Source organism: Lichenostomus cassidix, chromosome 3, assembly GCF_008360975.1.
Source record: "Lichenostomus cassidix isolate B80296 chromosome 3, HeHo_3.0, whole genome shotgun sequence".
Classification (NCBI taxonomy): domain Eukaryota; kingdom Metazoa; phylum Chordata; class Aves; order Passeriformes; family Meliphagidae; genus Lichenostomus; species Lichenostomus cassidix.
In genome coordinates, this window is record NC_139483.1 from 25,051,918 (window position 1) to 25,070,445 (window position 18,528).

Here is an 18,528-nt window from a genome sequence, read left to right on the forward strand (position 1 = left end):
GCTCTTTTCTTTCTGTACAAAGAGCACAACAGCACCTGCTGCAATTTCTCAACCATTGCAGTTGTGCTGCACAGAGACAGGGCATAATAAAATGTAGAAAAGGTTATTCAAGATCTCTTTTGGTAATGATGGTAAAAGCCTCTCCCCAGATTAGATGGTACTAGAAAATTGTCAGGCTTGAATGTACCTTTTGCTGGAAACTGTCCCAAAGCTAGGGTTAAGTTTCAGGTATAAAAGCACCTGTGTCTTGGCCTTGTTGTCACTCCAACTTGGACAAAGGACCTGCAGCTTTAGCAAAGTGAGAAAAGTAGGTTTTTGCACAGCAGCAAAAATAAAATTTTTCTCTGAGAGTTGCTGAGAACTGCAGTCTGGCCCTGTCAGCAGCTGGACTGATAATGTGGGCTCACCTCTCACTGTCCAGCAATTGCCCTATGCTGAGGTCTAGGAAAGAGGGAGCCCCACTCATAGGCTCCCAATCTTTATGTTTTTGCATCTGAGAGGGTGTCCTGAGCCTGCTGTGCAGCTGATGATATGGGATTATGTTTGGATTAATTTAAGGAGGAGTCAATCTCTGTGGTGTTTAATTACATGACTATTAAGATTTTGCTTCAGCTATCTCCATTTATATATGATACTCTTATCCTTACCTTTCTTACTTGTTTTGCTGGCATGATCTAGTGCAGCCTTCCTGAGCTTCTGAACATACTGTAAAATTCCTGTTAGTGGTATCCGTTCATCATTTTCATACGCCGTGATAAAAACTGATGGATAACACTGAGATTAAAAATCAAAAACAGTTCAATACTTGACAACTGCTCTTTCTCATAGAGTAACATATTTTTCTTGTACTATACAACTTTTTAGGGTTTATCTAAAAACTCATCTATTACATAATTACTTAGTGGGTGTTTTAGGAGTTTTATCACTGTAACTGTAGAATGTATTTTGGTCTGGAAAATGACTTAATAGTAGGGGATAATCTACTTGCAAAAGGTCATAAAAACATCCTCTCCCCACTGGTAAAGGTCTGATACCTGTCTGCTTCCTGATGATTGCAAAAAAAGAAAAAAGGGAGTAATAATCATGGAATGGTTCACCTTAGAACAATAGCTGAGGTTTATTTTTGCAGTTTTTCTGCACAGAAAAGGTTGTTTGTTTTAAAACAGTAAGAATTTTACTAAATGAAGCTGTGCAACACAGCTAACACAGTGGCAAATAGATAAAGATTTCCCTTGAGATGACAATGCCAAAGCTATAGCTCCTCTTCCCTTGCAATGTTTGTTTTAATACCTCTGGAAAGGTATTAAATCAGTGGAAAATACCTCCTTCCTCCTGTGTCAAAGCCTGCAAAACACAGTGGAATAACAGACCCCCCCCACAAAAGAAGGCATTTTGCATGCTGAGATTTGCTATATGATAATTGATTCCTGAAAGTCCTAAAACAAAAGCAAGTTTAGAAATCTATATCATTTAGGAGAAGACATTGGGTTAATTTCAGTAGTCACTTGTGACTCCAACTATTGCTAAGAATATTACTGAAATAATTTATATTGGCATTTTTGTTCCAATTTCAGTTGTCTACTTTTTGTTTTCTTATAAATCACTACACTTTATGTGTGTAGTATTCTGCAGAGAAAGCATAGTTTTACCTGTGGCTTAATATTCTGGTATGGGCAATAGCTTTTGATATATTTCATACATTTTTCATCTTCTAATGGATTTCCCCATTCTTCTTGTTCCTCAATTGTCAGCGGGAGATGAGTTTTCATCATTGTATTTAGAACATCTATGAAAGGAGCCTTAGAAGTCATAAAAAAAAGAGAAAAGATTGGCAAATAGGACAGAGGACCTTGAGTATCTGAGTCTAGGTGTTCTCAAACAAATGAGGAAAGTGAGCTTTGAATTGGAATGTTTCCAATTCTGAAAGTGGTAGAATGAGAGAGATAATACAGTTTAATGTTGTAATCTGTACCAGGCCTGCAGCAGCTCACCTGTAAAACCATGGCTCTGATCAGTTCTGGGTCAGTGTTGCACAGGGCTCCTGCAAGAACTCCCCCAGCACTGGTGGCTGCCAGTGCTGTGTGTTTGGGCTGAGACAATCCCAGTTGGTGCAGCAGCTTGATGCAAGCCCTGAGGTCATGGAGACCTTTGAGTTTATTATGCTGACATCCATCTCTGTGCCAGCTAAGGCCCTGCTCTCCTCCACCCCTGAAATTTAAAGCAATTCAAGTTGGAGTCTCTTCAGAAAGCATTACATGGCGTAGCTTCAGATAACAAAAGAACAGCAGCAGCCACAGAGTTGCAATCATAGTCTGCTTTCCCATTTAACTCTTCCCTGGTTTTGCCTTTACCCATCTTTATGGCTAAAAGAGAAAACGTGAAGTCAAAATAAATCCATGCATGATGATTGGTGAAAATGCTAACTCTATAAGGGCACTCTGCACCCTCGTGTGCTTGTGTCCTGGAATCCACAGGAAAAGCAACACTTTTGCAAATGATGTTTCCACTGTAGGCAATACAAAATCAGATAATTTTATCTTTTTTTAAAGGAAACTATGAAAATATCTAAAATATTTCCAATACTTCCATTACAAACACTATTACTTATTAGAAACAGTAAAATAGTATTTCTGAGGTTGACATCAGACCCTCAGGATTCATGTTCTGCTTAGCTTAAATTCTGAGACTGTTAGAAAGTTGGGTTTGGGTTTTATTTCCCCCTAATTTGTGAATTTCAAATGCAACTTGAAATGTTACATTTTGTAATACAGAATTACAAAAACATTTATATTTCTTTCTATGCAACCACAAATTTGGTTCTAAGCCACCTGGAGCTTCCTTTTCTGGTTTCGTATTTAAAATTGATTATTTGGTTAGCCTGCCATCTTTGGATGAAGAATTCATCTTCATGTAGGACTAACTTGCAGCTTAAGATACTTAGTGGGGTGTTAGGAAGAACAGCACAATGCTTGCCACTGAGCATGGCAGATTGAATATATTTGCTGAATTTGTTTTGGGACTGGTATTTCAAATAATTACTCATTCCTCCCCTTCCTTCCCCTCCCTGAAGCGATTCTTTTGTTATCTTCCTTAGCTACTGAGAAAAATTTGAAGCCTATTGTACATTGCAGTTTTATAAAACTGGTAGATTTGTAGCTAAACTGGAGACAGAGGATTTAGCCAATAAAAGAACAAGAGCTGCAGGTTAAATGCTTAGTTGTTGCTGTAGAAGGTAAATGGCTTTCAGAAGACACAGACTGATCATTAGCACACAATGCTCTCAGAGAGAGAGGGAGGTAGCATGTCACTGCAAATTGAGCATGGAACTGAAATTCTTCTTGAGCAAAGATGAGACAAGAAGTAATGAGACTTGAAAAGATTAAAAGTTACATACAGCCATCATGTAGATTTAAGAAAACTAAAATGCAGTGGGCTCTTGTGGTTTTTTTCCCTTGAGGTAAATTTAAAAATTACTTAAATAAAAAATCTAAGAAGAGATGAATAATTAGGCATAGGTACATGAAAAATTATTTTGGTATGTCTTTAGTTGTACATGAAGAAATGTCTGTATATCCTGTAAAATAAAATCTTATTTCCACTTTATATTTGACTTACCTAACATGGCAATATGCTAATATCCAACCCTCTTCAATTAACATCAGCTTCTCTTCTTTAAAGCTCATGTTCAAATCTATGCCATAAGCTCCATATACATGAACTAGAAGTGGTCTCCTGTGTAGTTCTTTAGAATTCTTATTATGAAAAACTGTAATTGGCACCAAAGTTTCATCCTGGAAAAGAAGGAGTAGTTTTACAATAAGGGACATTGCAGAAATCTCAATGACACATGGCAATGAAAACTTCAATTATTTATTTTAAAATGTGTTTTTTTGATTACAGTAATTTTTTTTCACTTAGAATGCACAAAGCACTCTTGAAAAATAAAGCATGAGACTGAACCTCTGCTGTGTGGGCTTACAGATGCAGAGTATAAATTCATTTAAGTGCAACACCTGAGGTGTTTTTAAACTGCCAAAGCACCCGAGTCTTCCTTCCCCCTTTAACATCAAGAATATATGTTATTAACAATAGAGTTTACCACTTACCACACTACAAACTCTTTATTAACATCTCCAAATTTTTAAACTCAGGCTGTTAAAACTTTCCTTTCTTGATCTGCACTGTGCAGCTGGTTGTGGGGTGTTCTTTTCAACAGCTGGCACCTTTTTCATTTATCATGTGGAGTACAATACCATGCATCAACTAGCAATTCTCACTTATACTAAGATTCTTGACTCATCGTGTGCTGTTATCTCCTCTGGAATACCCAAGTTAATGGGGAAAAAAATCACGACTCTTTCTTGTTCTTCTCTATAGCACTGAAGAAAACACCCACTGTTTAGTAACTATAGCACCAACTGCTCTTTACATTTTTTAATCTCTGTTCCCTGCCAAATGCACTTTCTTTAAATGGGTGGGGAGGAAGGAAAGAATAAAAGGAATGGGAAAAAAGACTGAAAAATCTTACCTTGCTTTTAGCTAGTAAACGTGTAGTGTGACAATTCGTAATAATTGGTACCTCTTGCACAGCTTGTTCAATGAGATTATTTTCTTTAAATGAATATGCAAAGCGCTTAGGGGGGTGTACTGGGGAGGAGAGCTGAAAATAGCAAGTGCTGCTGGTATGTTCAGGATGAGGTTCCAATTCAAATTCACAGGCCCATGTAGGTAGCTGAGAAAACATGGCATTTCAAGTGAGACCCTTACACTGCTTCTGTAAGTTTTGCTTAATGTGTCTTTCAGAGTAAAAGACTTTGGACATTAATTATCTTCAGTTTATACGTAGCACAATCTGTATTTCTTTTAAATCCAGTAATGAAACAGTCAAAAAGTGAAAGACTGGTGAACTTTTCCCCTGAGGCCATTGGATAAAGTTGGACAAAGAATAAAGAAAAATAAATTCAAATTCAGTTTAAAATGGGCATTAGTGATTTTTTTTTTCTAAATAAAACATTTCAAATGATTCTGCATTAGTTTTATTTTTTAGATCCTATTTTTCCTTGCATTTCCAGTTCTACTTCAACACGTTATACAGCCAAGTCCATGTCAGCTATTATGCTTTTACTGTGAGTTAGCTCAGTAATGCTAAGCCACTGAAAACCCCTGCCTCTTAACTTTGTTCCTAGTGCCAGCCATTGTGAAGAACAAAACCTTTTCCTGGCACATTCACCCTCAGACACTTACTGTTATTATATTTAAGGTTTTTAACTCTGTTAAGAATGAAAGAAATCAAGATTCATTCTTTGAGAGCAGCAGGGACATAGCCAAACCCTCTGCCAGACCATTACTTACTTGGGTTAGGTTGCTAGAGGCTTCTGAAAAGGCAGCAAAAGTCCAAGTTCTCCTGAGTAACTGCAGGCCCTTTCTGAATAAATAAACTACGACCATTTTAAAAAATGAAGATTTTGGAGACCATACAGTGTACTTTGTTGAAAACCTTTTTCTATAGCAGTGTTATAGAGTGCAGCATTGGCAGCTTGTTGCAATAAACTTGTGAGTTGTTCAGACTGTATTTTTCAGGAAAACAAATCAATTAAATATTTCATCTGAATGGTCTTCAGAAATCATGAATTTGGATTGAGTCACTTTGTTTTTAATCCACAAGTATTTAACAACTAGAGAAGGGAAGAAAATACTTTGCACCAATTGTACTGCAATATCAGCTCTTCTCATTTATTATGGGACAGTATCCATACTTGTTTTGTGAACATTAATCTTTTTCCTGAGGGAGGAGCCTTGCTTAAACCAAGGAGTGTAACCAAAAATAGGTCCAGTTAAACTAAGTAGAGTGTTTAGGGAACCAGGTTCTATTTTACATTAAAAATCAGCTGTATTGTGAAGAGCTTGACTGTAACATGTTGAAGAAAGAACTGACTCACAGGATAGCTGCTGCTCTTTAACTTCCTAAATGCTGCAATAAGCCACCACATGAAATCCTGAAGACCAGCCACATGTAATACAACTAGTCATAATGATGAATTTGGCAGTATTAACAGTTTCCAAACCACCTTTACTTTTGGACTTTATCTTCGCTTTCATTATAATGTTATGTTAAAAAAAATGAAATAATGCTGGAAAAATATTATGTTGCTTAAGCCAAGCTAAAACGTACCTTTATTGACTGAACTGAGCGTGAAACAAAAGAAATCACATTTAAGTAAAGATGACCAGCGTTCTTCAGGAACATAATACAGTCATCACTGAACATCTCAAAGTCTACTAGCTTGGTTTTCTTTTCCAGTGCATAAACTAACTGCCAGTTTTCCTTACCACTGGAAGCTACTGGTGCCTTCATCAACTATAAAAAAAAGATAAACAACCTTGTATTACTAAAATGGAGTAAGAGTTACAAATGAGAGGTATGGACAGGATCAGACAGGTGATCTTACGTGACATTTTTCTTGCAAAAAATTACTTATTTGTATTTGGGTTGTTTTCCTGTCTAAAAGTGGAGATTTTTAAACTCCCTTGGGCAAAATGGAAGAACAATTTAGTAACAGTTGGAGAAGACCCCATCCCAAAGATTATTCTATAGAAGGCAGTAATGCAGAAAGTGCTTTCAGCATGGCCAGCAGAACTGTAGATGAGTTTGATTACATAGACAGAGATCACCAACTTAAATTTTGATATAGGGGAAATGCCTGTCATCAATGCATAGTCATTTCTTGATGCTGTCAAAGGAGTTAGGATCTAACTGGCATGCTACAGGAGAGACTCCATGCAGCACCATCAGTCTTTCAATCCATGTATCCCCCTCTCTTAAATTATTTCACTAAGCTGTCAAGAACAGACTTAAAAGCCAACCTTTCTATTTCTATATGACCTGCAATAAGTATCTAAATTAATCCTATGAATGTAATTATTAGTCAAAATTGCCTTATATTCTGCAGGTTCTCCATATGTAGTAAGAATGTATAACTGGTCCTTTCTGTGCTCAATGTGGTAAATGACCCCTGTGGTTCTTGCTTGTACAAGAGCAGGTGACTCAAAGGGATGTCTGCAGTCAACCAGCCAAACTTCTGAGGTTGTCTTGCTGTTGCTGTTGATAGTGAGAAAACGCCTGTCTTTTGTGCAATAAATGTCTACAAAGAATCTGTAGGGAATAATTAGGAAAAAAAAGAAAGAAAAAAGAAGTTTACATTTTATTAGTATTTTAAAAATACATCAGTTGTTTCAGAATCATGGGCTTCCATCCGCAAGGTAAGAAACAGCATTCCTGCAAGTAGACTGGAGAAATGTCAGGGTACTTGCCTCCCAGACCCACTTCTGCAGCATTTACTCTGGGATTTAAAACCCCACAATCTTGTGGGTGAAACCTGAAATCTGCAAGGAAGGCAGTTCAGTTGTTGCCCAGCTGAATCCAGGTTTTTCCATCACTGAGCCAGACTAATGCACTGAAGCTCACTTGTACATACAGGCTTTAAAATTCAGGCAAGATGTAGAACTTTTTATTGAGCCTGTAACCCTATTTAAAAAAAAAAGGTAGTAATGGATAATTAAATTTGTAAATGACATAATGTGGGAAGAGCAATAACAAAAGAGCTGTTATAAAAATAAATTGATAAAATGTATATGTGCTACTGACCTAACTTTGTCTGAAGCAAATAAGACAAAAATTACTATTAAAAAAATAGCACAGAGGCCTATATGAGGCAAGATGGACAGTGTTGCAGTGATAAAGCTGGAAAAGTAGGATGTGGTTTTCGAACTAAGAAACTAGGAACTATCTACAGATTTTAAATGCCTCTAAAATCTAGAAACAGCAAGCAGGATGATAACCAGTGGCTGGATGCTAATAGAGAAGTTCAGGCTGAAATTCAAATTTCTGAGAGTCATCCTAATTAACTGGAATGTCACATCTTGGATCAGAACAGTCTCTTTGCCTTTTTTAAACCTTAAGACTGGATGTCTCTAAAAGCAAAACTATCCAACACAAAGATCCAGATTCCATCAAGAAAATGCAGGGTTGAGTACCATAATACATACCATCATACAGACCAGATACATGACTGCAATAATGATCTCTATAGAATTCAGAATATTTGACTGGTGAAGAAAAGGATGCTTTCCCCATTGCATTTTCAGTGCCTTTAATTGTTTGCAGGTGGATGAACTCAATTTTTTGGTACTATTTGTTTTTTTTCTAATTGCACCCTCTTGACATTTTTAGGACAGGCACAGAGGGGGACCTAAAGTCTGCAAGAAAAATCAACCTCCTGCCTTTCTAATACCCATGAATTTGAGAAGAATGTGGCACTGCATTCAGCAGAGATTCCAAGAGTTCAGCTCTGCTGATCCTGCCTCTGAGAAGGTTGAGCTGAAATGCATCTTACACTTCTCCTGAAGGACTCTGACCTTGATATTACAAATTTTTTAATCTTTGTAGCTTTTCTTTTCAAGGAAGTCAAGAAATCTTCAGCTTCTAAAAATATTTGAGTGCAACTAGCAGAGCTGGTGAGATGCAGAACAGAACTGCTCAATGGCAATACAAAAGAATGTCTTGCCATCTTCCATGAAGGAGTTCAGCTATGAGCTGCAATAGCACATGAACCTTTAGAGTAAGTTTCTAGTAGATTTACTGTAATGACTGTGACCTTCAGAATTATGTCAACAGTTTCCCTGTGGGGAAGTGCCAGGTCAGTGCAACTTGATGTTCCAAAACTATGCATCAAATGCAGTTGGAAAAAAGGGATCTTATTTATTCTATCTCCACTGCAGATTTTTTTTCTGGGTTCTTTTTTTTTTTCCCTGATGAAAGTATAATTGAAATTTCTTTACTTAATATGTAACTAGAATTAAGAATAATCACATATATTTATGGAATGCTGTGTAAATATACCACATGCTGCAGTGCTGAAAAACTAGTTCTGCACTCAATTTAGCAAAGAACCTTCTTGTCTTCCTAAACCACTGCTTGAAGAAAGGTTATTGAGAGGGTATTCAGTCAACAATAGTTCTGTCTCTTGGAATGTTGTAATGATTTTGCTCATCCATTACCCAGAGCAAGGATTAGCCTGAACTTATGTATTTTTTTTTAAAGATGTATCAGACATCAATAGCAGAGAAAACAAAATGAAATCCACAGTCTGATTTACCCTGTATGAAACTGTCACACATTCATTAAAGGACACCCTGACCTGAGAGTGACCTTGACATTTATAAACTCAGCTGAACTCATGAGGTAAGAGGGGAGAGTTAAATCTCTGTTGATCACATATCAAAAGGAGAACAGAGCACATTCTCAGACTATATAAGGCACTACTGACAGCAGAACACAACTTAAAAATGCATATTACTGTTTGAAATAAGATATGGAACACTTTGTTTTCTGAACCAGTTACATTTTACATATAAAATACTCTAAAATATGTAAAAGACTTGTTATATTTTAGGTAAGTATTACCTTGCATCTTGTTCTGTATAAACTAACTTAGTATGTTTCTGGTAAGTGAAAGTGGTCATGAACACATTCTGGCATTTCAAGTTCTTCTGAGTTGTATAATACAGAACATCATTTGCAGCCCATTCTGGAAAAAAAAGACAAATGCATATGAAATTCAGACAAGGGTGTGATATTACTGAGAGAAAATGGGAGTTCCATGGACACTGGACCCAGTGCTGAAAAAGGAGGGTTGCAGCTGACATGGAACTGAGGACAGCACTTCTGCATCCTGTGAGGACTCAGGTAAGTGCCAAATGGTTTTTCCATGTTTTCTCTGAATACCACAGAACAACAATCTCATAACATAGTAAAAAACAAACAAACAAAAAAAAAAGAGCAGAGGACAATGTTGCAGGGCCCAGTAGCAGGAAGCTCTTGACCCTGTGTGGGTTCTGGAGGTAACAGGAAAATAGGAGATGTGGCTGTTTAAAAGAGAGGTTTACATGGAGTCAGCAAGATAATAAAGACATAATAAGCTCTGCACTGCTGCATGTGACTGCACACAAGCCATTTAGAGAAAAGAGCTGATGCATGTGCCCCATGGGTACTGCTGAGACAAAAATTCTCCAGTTTTCTATGCTCGTGTATGTGTTCACCAACATAGAAAGGTATAAATACAGGAACCTTGTTATTCTGACTAATCCAGCCACATTACTGTCATCTCTGCTGCTCCTACAGCCACCAGAATGATGTTTAACACATATGCTTTTAAAAGCTATTGTATGCTGTCTTATGCATAAATACAGATTTTCAGTACAAAATCCGAGGAAGTACTGCACCGAAGTAACACAAATATTTTGCTTTCTGAACAGCAATGTGGCTCCAAAGTGCACAGGTAGCTGAGGGTTTACTATGAAGACAAGCCTTTAGAGGGGAAATCCAAGTTCTTCTATAGCCTAGCCTATGAAGAAATCAAGGTGTAAATATTCAGGAACTTCTGTTTGTCTCCCTGCTAGTGCATATCACTCAATACAAGCATATGAACTTTGCAAGTATTTATATAACCTAATTCTCTTGCTCATGATTGAGGCACCCCTGTGCTTCATGATACCTCTGTACCTCACTCATACTTCACAAAGTTTACAGAATTTACCATTCTGATAGTCATCTTTTGTACTTTTATTACCTGCCACACCTATTTAGGCAACAAGATGTTGGTTTCTCAACTGTACAGATTCTTCTGGGTCAACATAGACAGATGTTCAAATCAAGTATAGTGTAAAATGTCATTGGCAAATTTGCATGCTTTATTTTCAACAGGCATTATAATCTTCAGTGTGGAAACACAACACTAAAGTCCTGCTAATCCTCATTTTTTAAGAAGGAAGTTTTACCTAGAGTTTTATTTTTCTGCCCTGCCCAGGCAAATTGCTTACTGCACTGTGTGGACCTGATGACATCTAACAACATAATCCAAAGTACGTGATGTAGAACGCTGTATGCATACTATTATACTCTTTTTGCTACACTTTTTAATAGCCTATAAAAGAATTATTTCCCATTCACTTCAATATACTTCTGCTTCTTTTAGCAGCAGTATAAAGCTCTGTAATCTATTCTGAAAGAATTGATTCAAGGCCATGCTGACTTTGTTGGGCTCTGAAGTGTGACCCACATCCTAGACTCCAGCTGAAATTCCAGCCCATACTCACATTTCACACCTTTCAAGCAAATCTAACTGTCTACAGGTACCAGTGACTTCAGTTGTAGTTGTAAGGGTTTATCAACTAGAATATTTCTTAAGAAGATCTTTACATGGCAAACAATCATGTCATTATATTTTTAATATAGCATATTGGATTCAATAGAAAAAATTATTACATGCACAACTGTTCTAACATGTATAAATGCTTGCTTTTACAGTGAAGAAAAACTTGTATCCAGAAAGCAGTGCCTTTCATCCACAACAGAAAACCTGTAATTGTGCAGTGTTAAAGAAATATTTCAACGTCTATAAGAATTAAATGTTGCCTTCTGTTAAAAAAAAAATTATTTGTAAACTAAGAAAAATGTGTTGAAAATTTACATGATCTACAGGATATTTATAAACAACTTACCAAAGTTAAATACACTTGGAATTACTTTTTCCACAACAGGAAAATTACCAAGTTTCATAATAATGCAGGTTGCTTCTTCAGAATTTTCACTTTTTAAGCTAATGGCCATGTATCTCTGATCTGGTGAAATTCTGATCCGTTGAATAAAGGCATCAGAAAAGCCAAGATCTTCAGTACTGAATAAAATGTAAGCATTTCCTTCATCTACTACAGAGAAAAAAGAAATAGCAAAAAATCCTGTAATTAAGACACTGTCAAAATGAACAGTGATTGTTATGTCTATATTTAACAAATCTGCCTCCAATATTCAGAAACATTCTACTGGAATTTATCAACACCAAATACCTGTCTTGCAAGATATTTGCAAATGCACTTTAAACAAAAAACTAGAATTCCAAGGGAAAAAAAAAAGTCCTGTAGTTATTACTAAAAATATTTAAAATGTGTAGATCTTGGCTTCTAGTAAGCGTTTTTATAGTATTTTTAGTTAAGAAACAGACAAGCATTAATGTAAGAAAAGAACAGTAAGTGATACATGTACACCTTTTTTAAGACTCCTACCATACTAGGAAGAGAAATCCCTTACCATCATCTGCTTTTGAAAGAAATATGCAGCCATTCTCTTCAAAGTACACATTCTCTCCAAACCTTATCTGTTCAGTACAAACAAACATAGTTAGACTATGTCCTTTGAATCCCTATATTCAGTCTTTTTTCTGTACTGCAGAATTGTAACATGTAACAAATTGTAACAAATGTAACAAAGTACAGAACTTATACTTGATACTCAGGAAGGAATTGCACACATCAGAGAGGCTTTTTCACAGTTACAGTAATTAAGCTACCTCTACCTGCTCTAAATTTCACCGAAGGCTCAGATCACCTGCAACTGTGCTTAGAGCAACTTAAAATGCCTTATATTTTTTATCCAAAAGCCAGATGATTATTTCATCTTTTCTTGGTTTTGCCTATGGAGAAATTGAGGTAAATTCACTATCATAGCAGGTATAAGCTGTTCTAAACACAAGCTGTTACTATCAACAATTACTAAAATATTCAACCATTAAAAAAATCAGAAAAACAGCATTTTATAGCAGGAATGGCTTCACTGTCTTTTATTTGTGGTCAATGATGAGAAATACTTGTATTGTTTGCCACTTACCCTTGGGCTTTCTGAATTGAGTGTACACATGTTGTGCAATTCTTCCAGTTTGTCTTTGATTCTCTTTGTCATAGCTTTGTATGTTGGTGAAATGTCATTCCAGTTTTCCTGCTCTGATTTCAGAAGGTTCTTGTGCAAAAGGTCTGAAGTTACTAGGGATGTGTTTTGCTTCCTTTTGGAAGGGACTTTTGTTCCTCCCTGCTAAGTAAGGAAAAACAACAATGGCTACAAGCAAGCGCACTGTACACCAATCTGAATACATTGAGGCAGTATCTCCTGAGCTACAGGCCCAAACCCCAAAATTTTGCATTATTACAACAGTTCATGCCATTAGAAAGAAAAACTGCAGTTGGAGTATGTTTTTATTTTAAGCCTTCCTGATCTTTTGGGGAGGCACTGTCAAATGTGCTTTACTTGACACATTTAGTTCTTATGGAATTCTATTATTTTTCCTTCTTCACAGGTTTCTTCAATAATTTCCTGTCTTTAGAGTAATTTCTCATTTCCTTTCCTAGAAAATACCGCCCACACCTCTGTGTCCCTGTACTTAGGAGTCCTAGCAGCTTGTTCAGATTCTTGCTCCACCTCCTCAGAAGTGTTAATATAAATGTTCACAAGGTGCAGCATGAAGTGATGCAGTGAACTGATATGGGTTCTGCAACAGTTTTATCAGGAATAAGTTTAAGGATCTGGTTTTCCATGAAATGTGAGACTACTGCTACCTTGCCACCAACAAAGATGTCTTTTATTGTAAAAATGTTAAAAATGTGTTAAAACTGCTAGAACAATGCCACTTCCTCTTGCATGCTGTGAAATCTCACTTGATCAAGTAATAAGCTTCACAACATATATTTCACTACATAACACTGCACAGATCACACAAAGTAGCATTTTATAACACTTAATGCATGATGTGAATGTGTCTAAGCTTAAAAAGCAGCCTATGCTTTATATTCCATCCTCATTTTCCATCAAGAACTGTTAGTTTGTTCCTAGTTTGTCTTCAGAAATGCATGAGAACCAAAGTGTGAGTGTTTCAAGTAGACTCTGAAGGAAAACCCTCTGCTCCAGTTCCCAAACTCCCTGTGAACATAAAGCACATCACTGATGAGAGCTGAGAGGGTCTGTCACTGGTTCAGACCAATGCTCCCTCTCACCCGACACAAGGCAAAGAAAGCACAAGGCAAAGAAATTGTGAAAGCTCTTAGAGAAGCTCTGGAGCAACTGAGTGATTGGAGAAAGAAACTGCTGGATGCCAAAATTGTACCACCTCACCCCAGGCACTGGAAAAACTGTTTTAAGAGAGCATCATCCCCCAAGCTAGATTTAACCAAATAAAAACCTCCCAGTGGCCATAAATGGATACTTAGGAAGGCATATGAATAGGACAAGCCAGATTATTATCCCAAACAGGTATTCCCCCAGCTTTCAACAATTTTAGCTCAGGGAAGTTCCTGACCTGAACATGGTTTCTGGATATTTAAAAAGTCTCTCTCATGTATGTCATATATCTATGTCTCCCCTTATACCTATGTAAAATTTTAGCATCCACAACTTATTTTGACAAGTTCCATACTTTATGAATCTTTTGATGATTGCCCTCCTTTTGTTTTCAGCAGTTCCCATTGTATTCATGTGGCTATATTATATACAGCTGGCAGTCACAGTGTGGGAATATATGAAGAATTACTGCACACCTCCCTGCCAGGGGAAAAGCCAATTATCTAGAAAGATCTTCAGGATAGCAGAGGATCTCAGTGACAATCACTTTGAAACATTTGCTCCAAATCAACCAGGCACAGCTTCCTTTCAGATGAAACCCATGTGTTTGTATCCTGGGCCCAGAGTCACAGAGCAGCATTTGTAACTGTGTTAGTGAAGTGCTAGTGAATAAACTGAACAACACATTCTCGTCCATCCAGACCTCCTATGTTCTCCTTGACATATTTGCTTACATTTAGCACACAGACTTAGGGACTCTTTACAGTGACAAATAAAACAGTCACAACAAGATGAACTTTGTGTCACCTGTGAAGAAATATTGTCAATTTCAAACGAATTTAGGACAACCACGCTTCCATCTGAAAACATGTTTAGGATCAAATACATCAAAACACAAATCTTTTTAAACAGTACTTACACATGTAAGTCAGTTTCCAGGCTGTCATACTGCAGTAAACTTTTACAATACCTTTGGCAAAATCTGTATTAGAAACACTGAGACAGAAGGCCTGAAATTATTTCAGACTGCTTTCTGACTCTCTGACTCTTTCTGACATGACATACTGCCATGCAACGACACAATATTTATTTACAGAAATCAATGCAAATACCTTTAAAAGCATAGTTTATAACATATGAGCATGACTATGACATGTCAGTATTATATTTTAATATAATGGAAACCATTACTAACTGGTCAGCATGAAAAAGTCAAGTTTTTTTGTGCCAGCTCACTGTCTAGTGTCATCAGTTTGGACAGTTTGCCTCTACACTAGCTGATCTCTCCCTGCAGTCTTCTCCTGACACTATCTAAGTCTTTCTGGAAGACACCATTTTTTTTCAAAATTACTACAGCAGGAAAATCAACCAAAATGCAGCTTTATGTCAAAACAGCATGGGAAAGTTGAACAATGCTATGTGTCTTTGAACATAACTGGAATTTATCCCTCTTCTTCAAATTCTCTGGGGAAAACGTGTTTCTTCAACACGTGAAAAATATGACTGGCTCCCTTAACAGATGTTCCAAGGTGGTTGTTGATATCAAGTCTGTACTTAAACAGCATACCTTGCAGGAAAAGAATCTGTATGGCAGGATGCTCCCAGGTGGTGCAGTCCTTTGTGTGCATGTACCTTCTGAATGGGCCAGGATGTGGCACTTCTTTGGTTTAATTTTACTGCATGGACACATTGTTTGAGGAGGGTCATGCCTAGAGTAGCACTTGGCACGGAAGGCCAGCCCCTGGAGAAGATTTCGCAGTCCAGCGCAGCACATCCTAACCTTCATTTCCTGATAGCCAACCTGGAATTTCTGGAAATCCCAAACTGCAGATTATTTACACTGCGTGTGTGTGAAATATACACAACATAAACTGCAGGCGAAACTCCCTCTTTCAGAGAAATGCGATTGATTCACTAGATCAAACGAGAAGGAAGTAACTAAAACTTGGGCTGTTTGTTAAGAACTGATCCCAGCATTTTAACCTGCAGCGCTGGCGGCCCGAAGTTTAACTCAAGTCAAACTATGAGCAAAAGGGGAGGTGCAATCGTGCACTAAACACCGGGAAAGTTTGGAGAAGTCATCCCCCCGCTCCCCCATCATCAAACACCAACCCCACGCTCCCTCCCGAGGCTCCCTCGGCAGCAGGAGCACTGCTGAGCGCAGGCCACGCGTGTCCCGCCGGGGCCACCGCGCCCCGCTCCCGCCAGCGCTGCCCCTCCGCCCGCCGCCGCTCCTCCTTTTATCCGCACAAGGACTCGCCGTGGCGCTCCCGCTCCCGCTGCCGCTGCCGCTGCCGCTGCCGCTCCCGCTCCCGCTCCCGCTCCCGTTCCCGCTCCCGCCGCGCCGGGGCTGCCCGGGATGAGCTGCCAGCGGGCAGCAGCGCTCCCGGGGGCGCTGCCCGTACCCAAGATGGCGGCAGGTCGCTTCAGCAGCCGCTGCGGCCGAGCGCCGCCGATGTCAGCGCGGGGCGCGGGGCAACTGCGGGCGGGCGGGCACGGCCCCCAGCGCGGCTTTCCGTGCCATACGCAGTCCCGTACCCGGGCCCGGAGGCCACGGGCGACTCGTCTTGAGGCGTGCCCCCGCCGTGCCGGGCCTGAAGAACACCGCACTCATCGGCCGCCGAGACCGGCTCGGCGCTGCCCTCAACAAAGATGGCCGCCCCCCTGCTCCCGCTCCATCCCTAGCCCGGCCGGTCCCGCAGCCGCCGGACGCTCGGCGGCGCATCCCCGCCGTCCAAGGCAGCGCTCCCTCCCGCCGCGCCAGCCCCGGGCGCTCCCGCCGCCGCATGGCCGAGGCTGTTGACTCCCCGCGCCGCCCCGCCGCGGGCAGGTGCGAGGCGAGCGGCGCGGCGGCGGCCCGAGCCCGCTGGCGGCTGCTCGGACAGGTAGGGGGAGCCCGCGGGCGCAGGGGGGCCGGCAGGGCATGGCGGGGCGGGCGGCGGCGCCCTGAGGGCAGCGCGGGGTCTGTCCCTGTTCCCTCAGGCCGGGCTGTGCCCCGGGAGTCCTTCGGGCGTGCGGAGCACTGCTCCCGCCCCTGACGGGAGGACTGCGAGCAGTGCTATGGTGGGTCTGCAAAGGGGCTTGCAGCACTCTTCCTGGAAAATACGATGATAATAAAAATATATACATGTAAATACGCACCCATAGCTCTCTAAAGGGAGAAGTGGAGGGGCAGGCACTGATCTCTCTCGTGACCGGTGACAGGATCTGAGGGAATGGCCTGAAGCTGTGTCAGAGGAGGTTTAGGCTAGATATTAGAAAAAGGTTCTTCACGCAGAGGATGGCTGCACACTGGAGCAGCTCCTAGGGCAGGGGTCACAGCACCAGCCTGACAGCGCTGAAGCCTATGGACAATGCTCTCGGGCACAGGTGTGAGTCTTGCTCAGGGCACAGTGGTGTGGCTGCAGGGCCAGGAGCTGGACTCCATGGTCCTCATGGGTTCTTCCCAACTCAGCTTATTCTATGATTTTATGATTCTAAAGTGTGCCTTCAGTAGTCCCCAAAGCTGTCCGTGTTAAGGGAGGAGGACCAGCATCCATCGGCAGCCCGCAGCCTGAGGGCACACTGGGACTTTCAGGCCATAGTTTGGCACCTTGTGTCGGTGCTGCTGGGGCTGGTAGTTGTAGCTCCTGCCTCATTCCTGCCCTTTGCTCCCGCCCGCAGGCTGCCCTTCGTGCTGAGCTGGGGCCAGACCCTGCTCACCTGGCAGTGAAAACTGCTTAGCTGAGGGGTGATGCCTGGAGGAGGGTGAGGGGGAAGAAGGAGCAAGCGGTGCCACCTGTGCTGTGGAGAACAGCAGCTTCTCAGCTTCAGCCTTCCACACTATTTTAGACCCTTTTGGAGCAGTGCAAGGCTCGAAAGGATTCCTCTGCTGATGTGCATAGGCGTAAAGGCTTAAAATCCCTCGTCTGTTTCACTGGTTGTTGTTGTTATTGTTATGGGGTGTGAAATTTACGAGTGTTTGGTTCTGTGCAGATGGACACCTGGAGCTGCCTGTGGGCACCTGTCCCCGAGAGGGGGGAGAGGTGACACTGGGTCTGTGGTGGCAGCTGGGTGGGAAGGGGCACCTGGCTGCAGCTGGGTGACAGAGTGGGAGGCCTGAGAACATCAATATTGCACTGTGTGTGCCTTTGGTTTCTAAATTTGCTGGTTCTGTTCAACGGGACCAACTTCTGTTTTATTGTACTCCAAAGCAGGAAATGTCAAAGTTACTGGTAGGAATATCAGGTATAGATTTCTGTTCTAGCAGTCTATGGAAGCTGCACTCTGTGGCTATACTAGCTGTTATTTCTTCTCAACATATGCTGCCTTGGGCATATTCCTGTCTCATAAAATCATAAAGAGCTTTTCATAAGTATAAAATGGGGTTGTGGAAGAGTGCATGTAGGTATTTGGGGAGAAGGATTCTGTTTCTTCCTCAAACTACATTTATCTGTGACCTTTTCCTCTACAGATTCCCTTGGTTATTCCATGTTCTTTGGCTTTTCTGTTGATTTTTGTATGGTACGATGAGCAAGGATCAATTTAATCTTACTGGTACATCTTACTGGTGCAGCACAAATCAGTTCTGTGCTCTTTGCTACGGT

At 40.4% G+C, this 18,528-nt stretch overlaps 2 protein-coding genes across 6 annotated transcripts in view; one reads left to right on the forward strand and one right to left on the reverse strand.

Moving 5' to 3' along the window:
* Positions 1 to 16,487, reverse strand: part of PREPL (prolyl endopeptidase like) — a 20,123-nt gene extending 3,636 nt beyond the window's left edge. Inside the window, exons 1-13 of one of the 5 annotated variants that reach the window (XM_085054981.1) lie at positions 16,348 to 16,487; positions 15,510 to 15,752; positions 12,722 to 12,922; positions 12,146 to 12,212; positions 11,560 to 11,766; positions 9,464 to 9,587; positions 6,937 to 7,153; positions 6,173 to 6,358; positions 4,529 to 4,732; positions 3,616 to 3,791; positions 1,992 to 2,208; positions 1,650 to 1,799; positions 648 to 774 (exon numbers count right to left, since the gene is read on the reverse strand). In XM_085054981.1, the coding sequence (XP_084911107.1) occupies positions 648 to 774; positions 1,650 to 1,799; positions 1,992 to 2,208; positions 3,616 to 3,791; positions 4,529 to 4,732; positions 6,173 to 6,358; positions 6,937 to 7,153; positions 9,464 to 9,587; positions 11,560 to 11,766; positions 12,146 to 12,212; positions 12,722 to 12,922; positions 15,510 to 15,728 (2,095 nt within the window). In that variant the 5' untranslated portion in view covers positions 15,729 to 15,752; positions 16,348 to 16,487. Of the gene's footprint in view, positions 1 to 647; positions 775 to 1,649; positions 1,800 to 1,991; positions 2,209 to 3,615; positions 3,792 to 4,528; positions 4,733 to 6,172; positions 6,359 to 6,936; positions 7,154 to 9,463; positions 9,588 to 11,559; positions 11,767 to 12,145; positions 12,213 to 12,721; positions 12,923 to 15,137; positions 15,458 to 15,509; positions 16,076 to 16,347 lie in introns of those variants that run through there. The other 4 variants (XM_085054984.1, XM_085054982.1, XM_085054983.1 and 1 more) reach the window with 4 other exon arrangements.
* Positions 16,488 to 16,701: 214 nt separating this feature from the next.
* CAMKMT (calmodulin-lysine N-methyltransferase) overlaps positions 16,702 to 18,528 on the forward strand; it is a 211,975-nt gene continuing 210,148 nt past the window's right edge. The window contains exon 1 of the mRNA XM_085054995.1: positions 16,702 to 16,827. Coding sequence (XP_084911121.1) covers positions 16,729 to 16,827 — 99 coding nt within the window. The 5' untranslated portion in view covers positions 16,702 to 16,728. The remainder of the gene's footprint in view (positions 16,828 to 18,528) is intronic.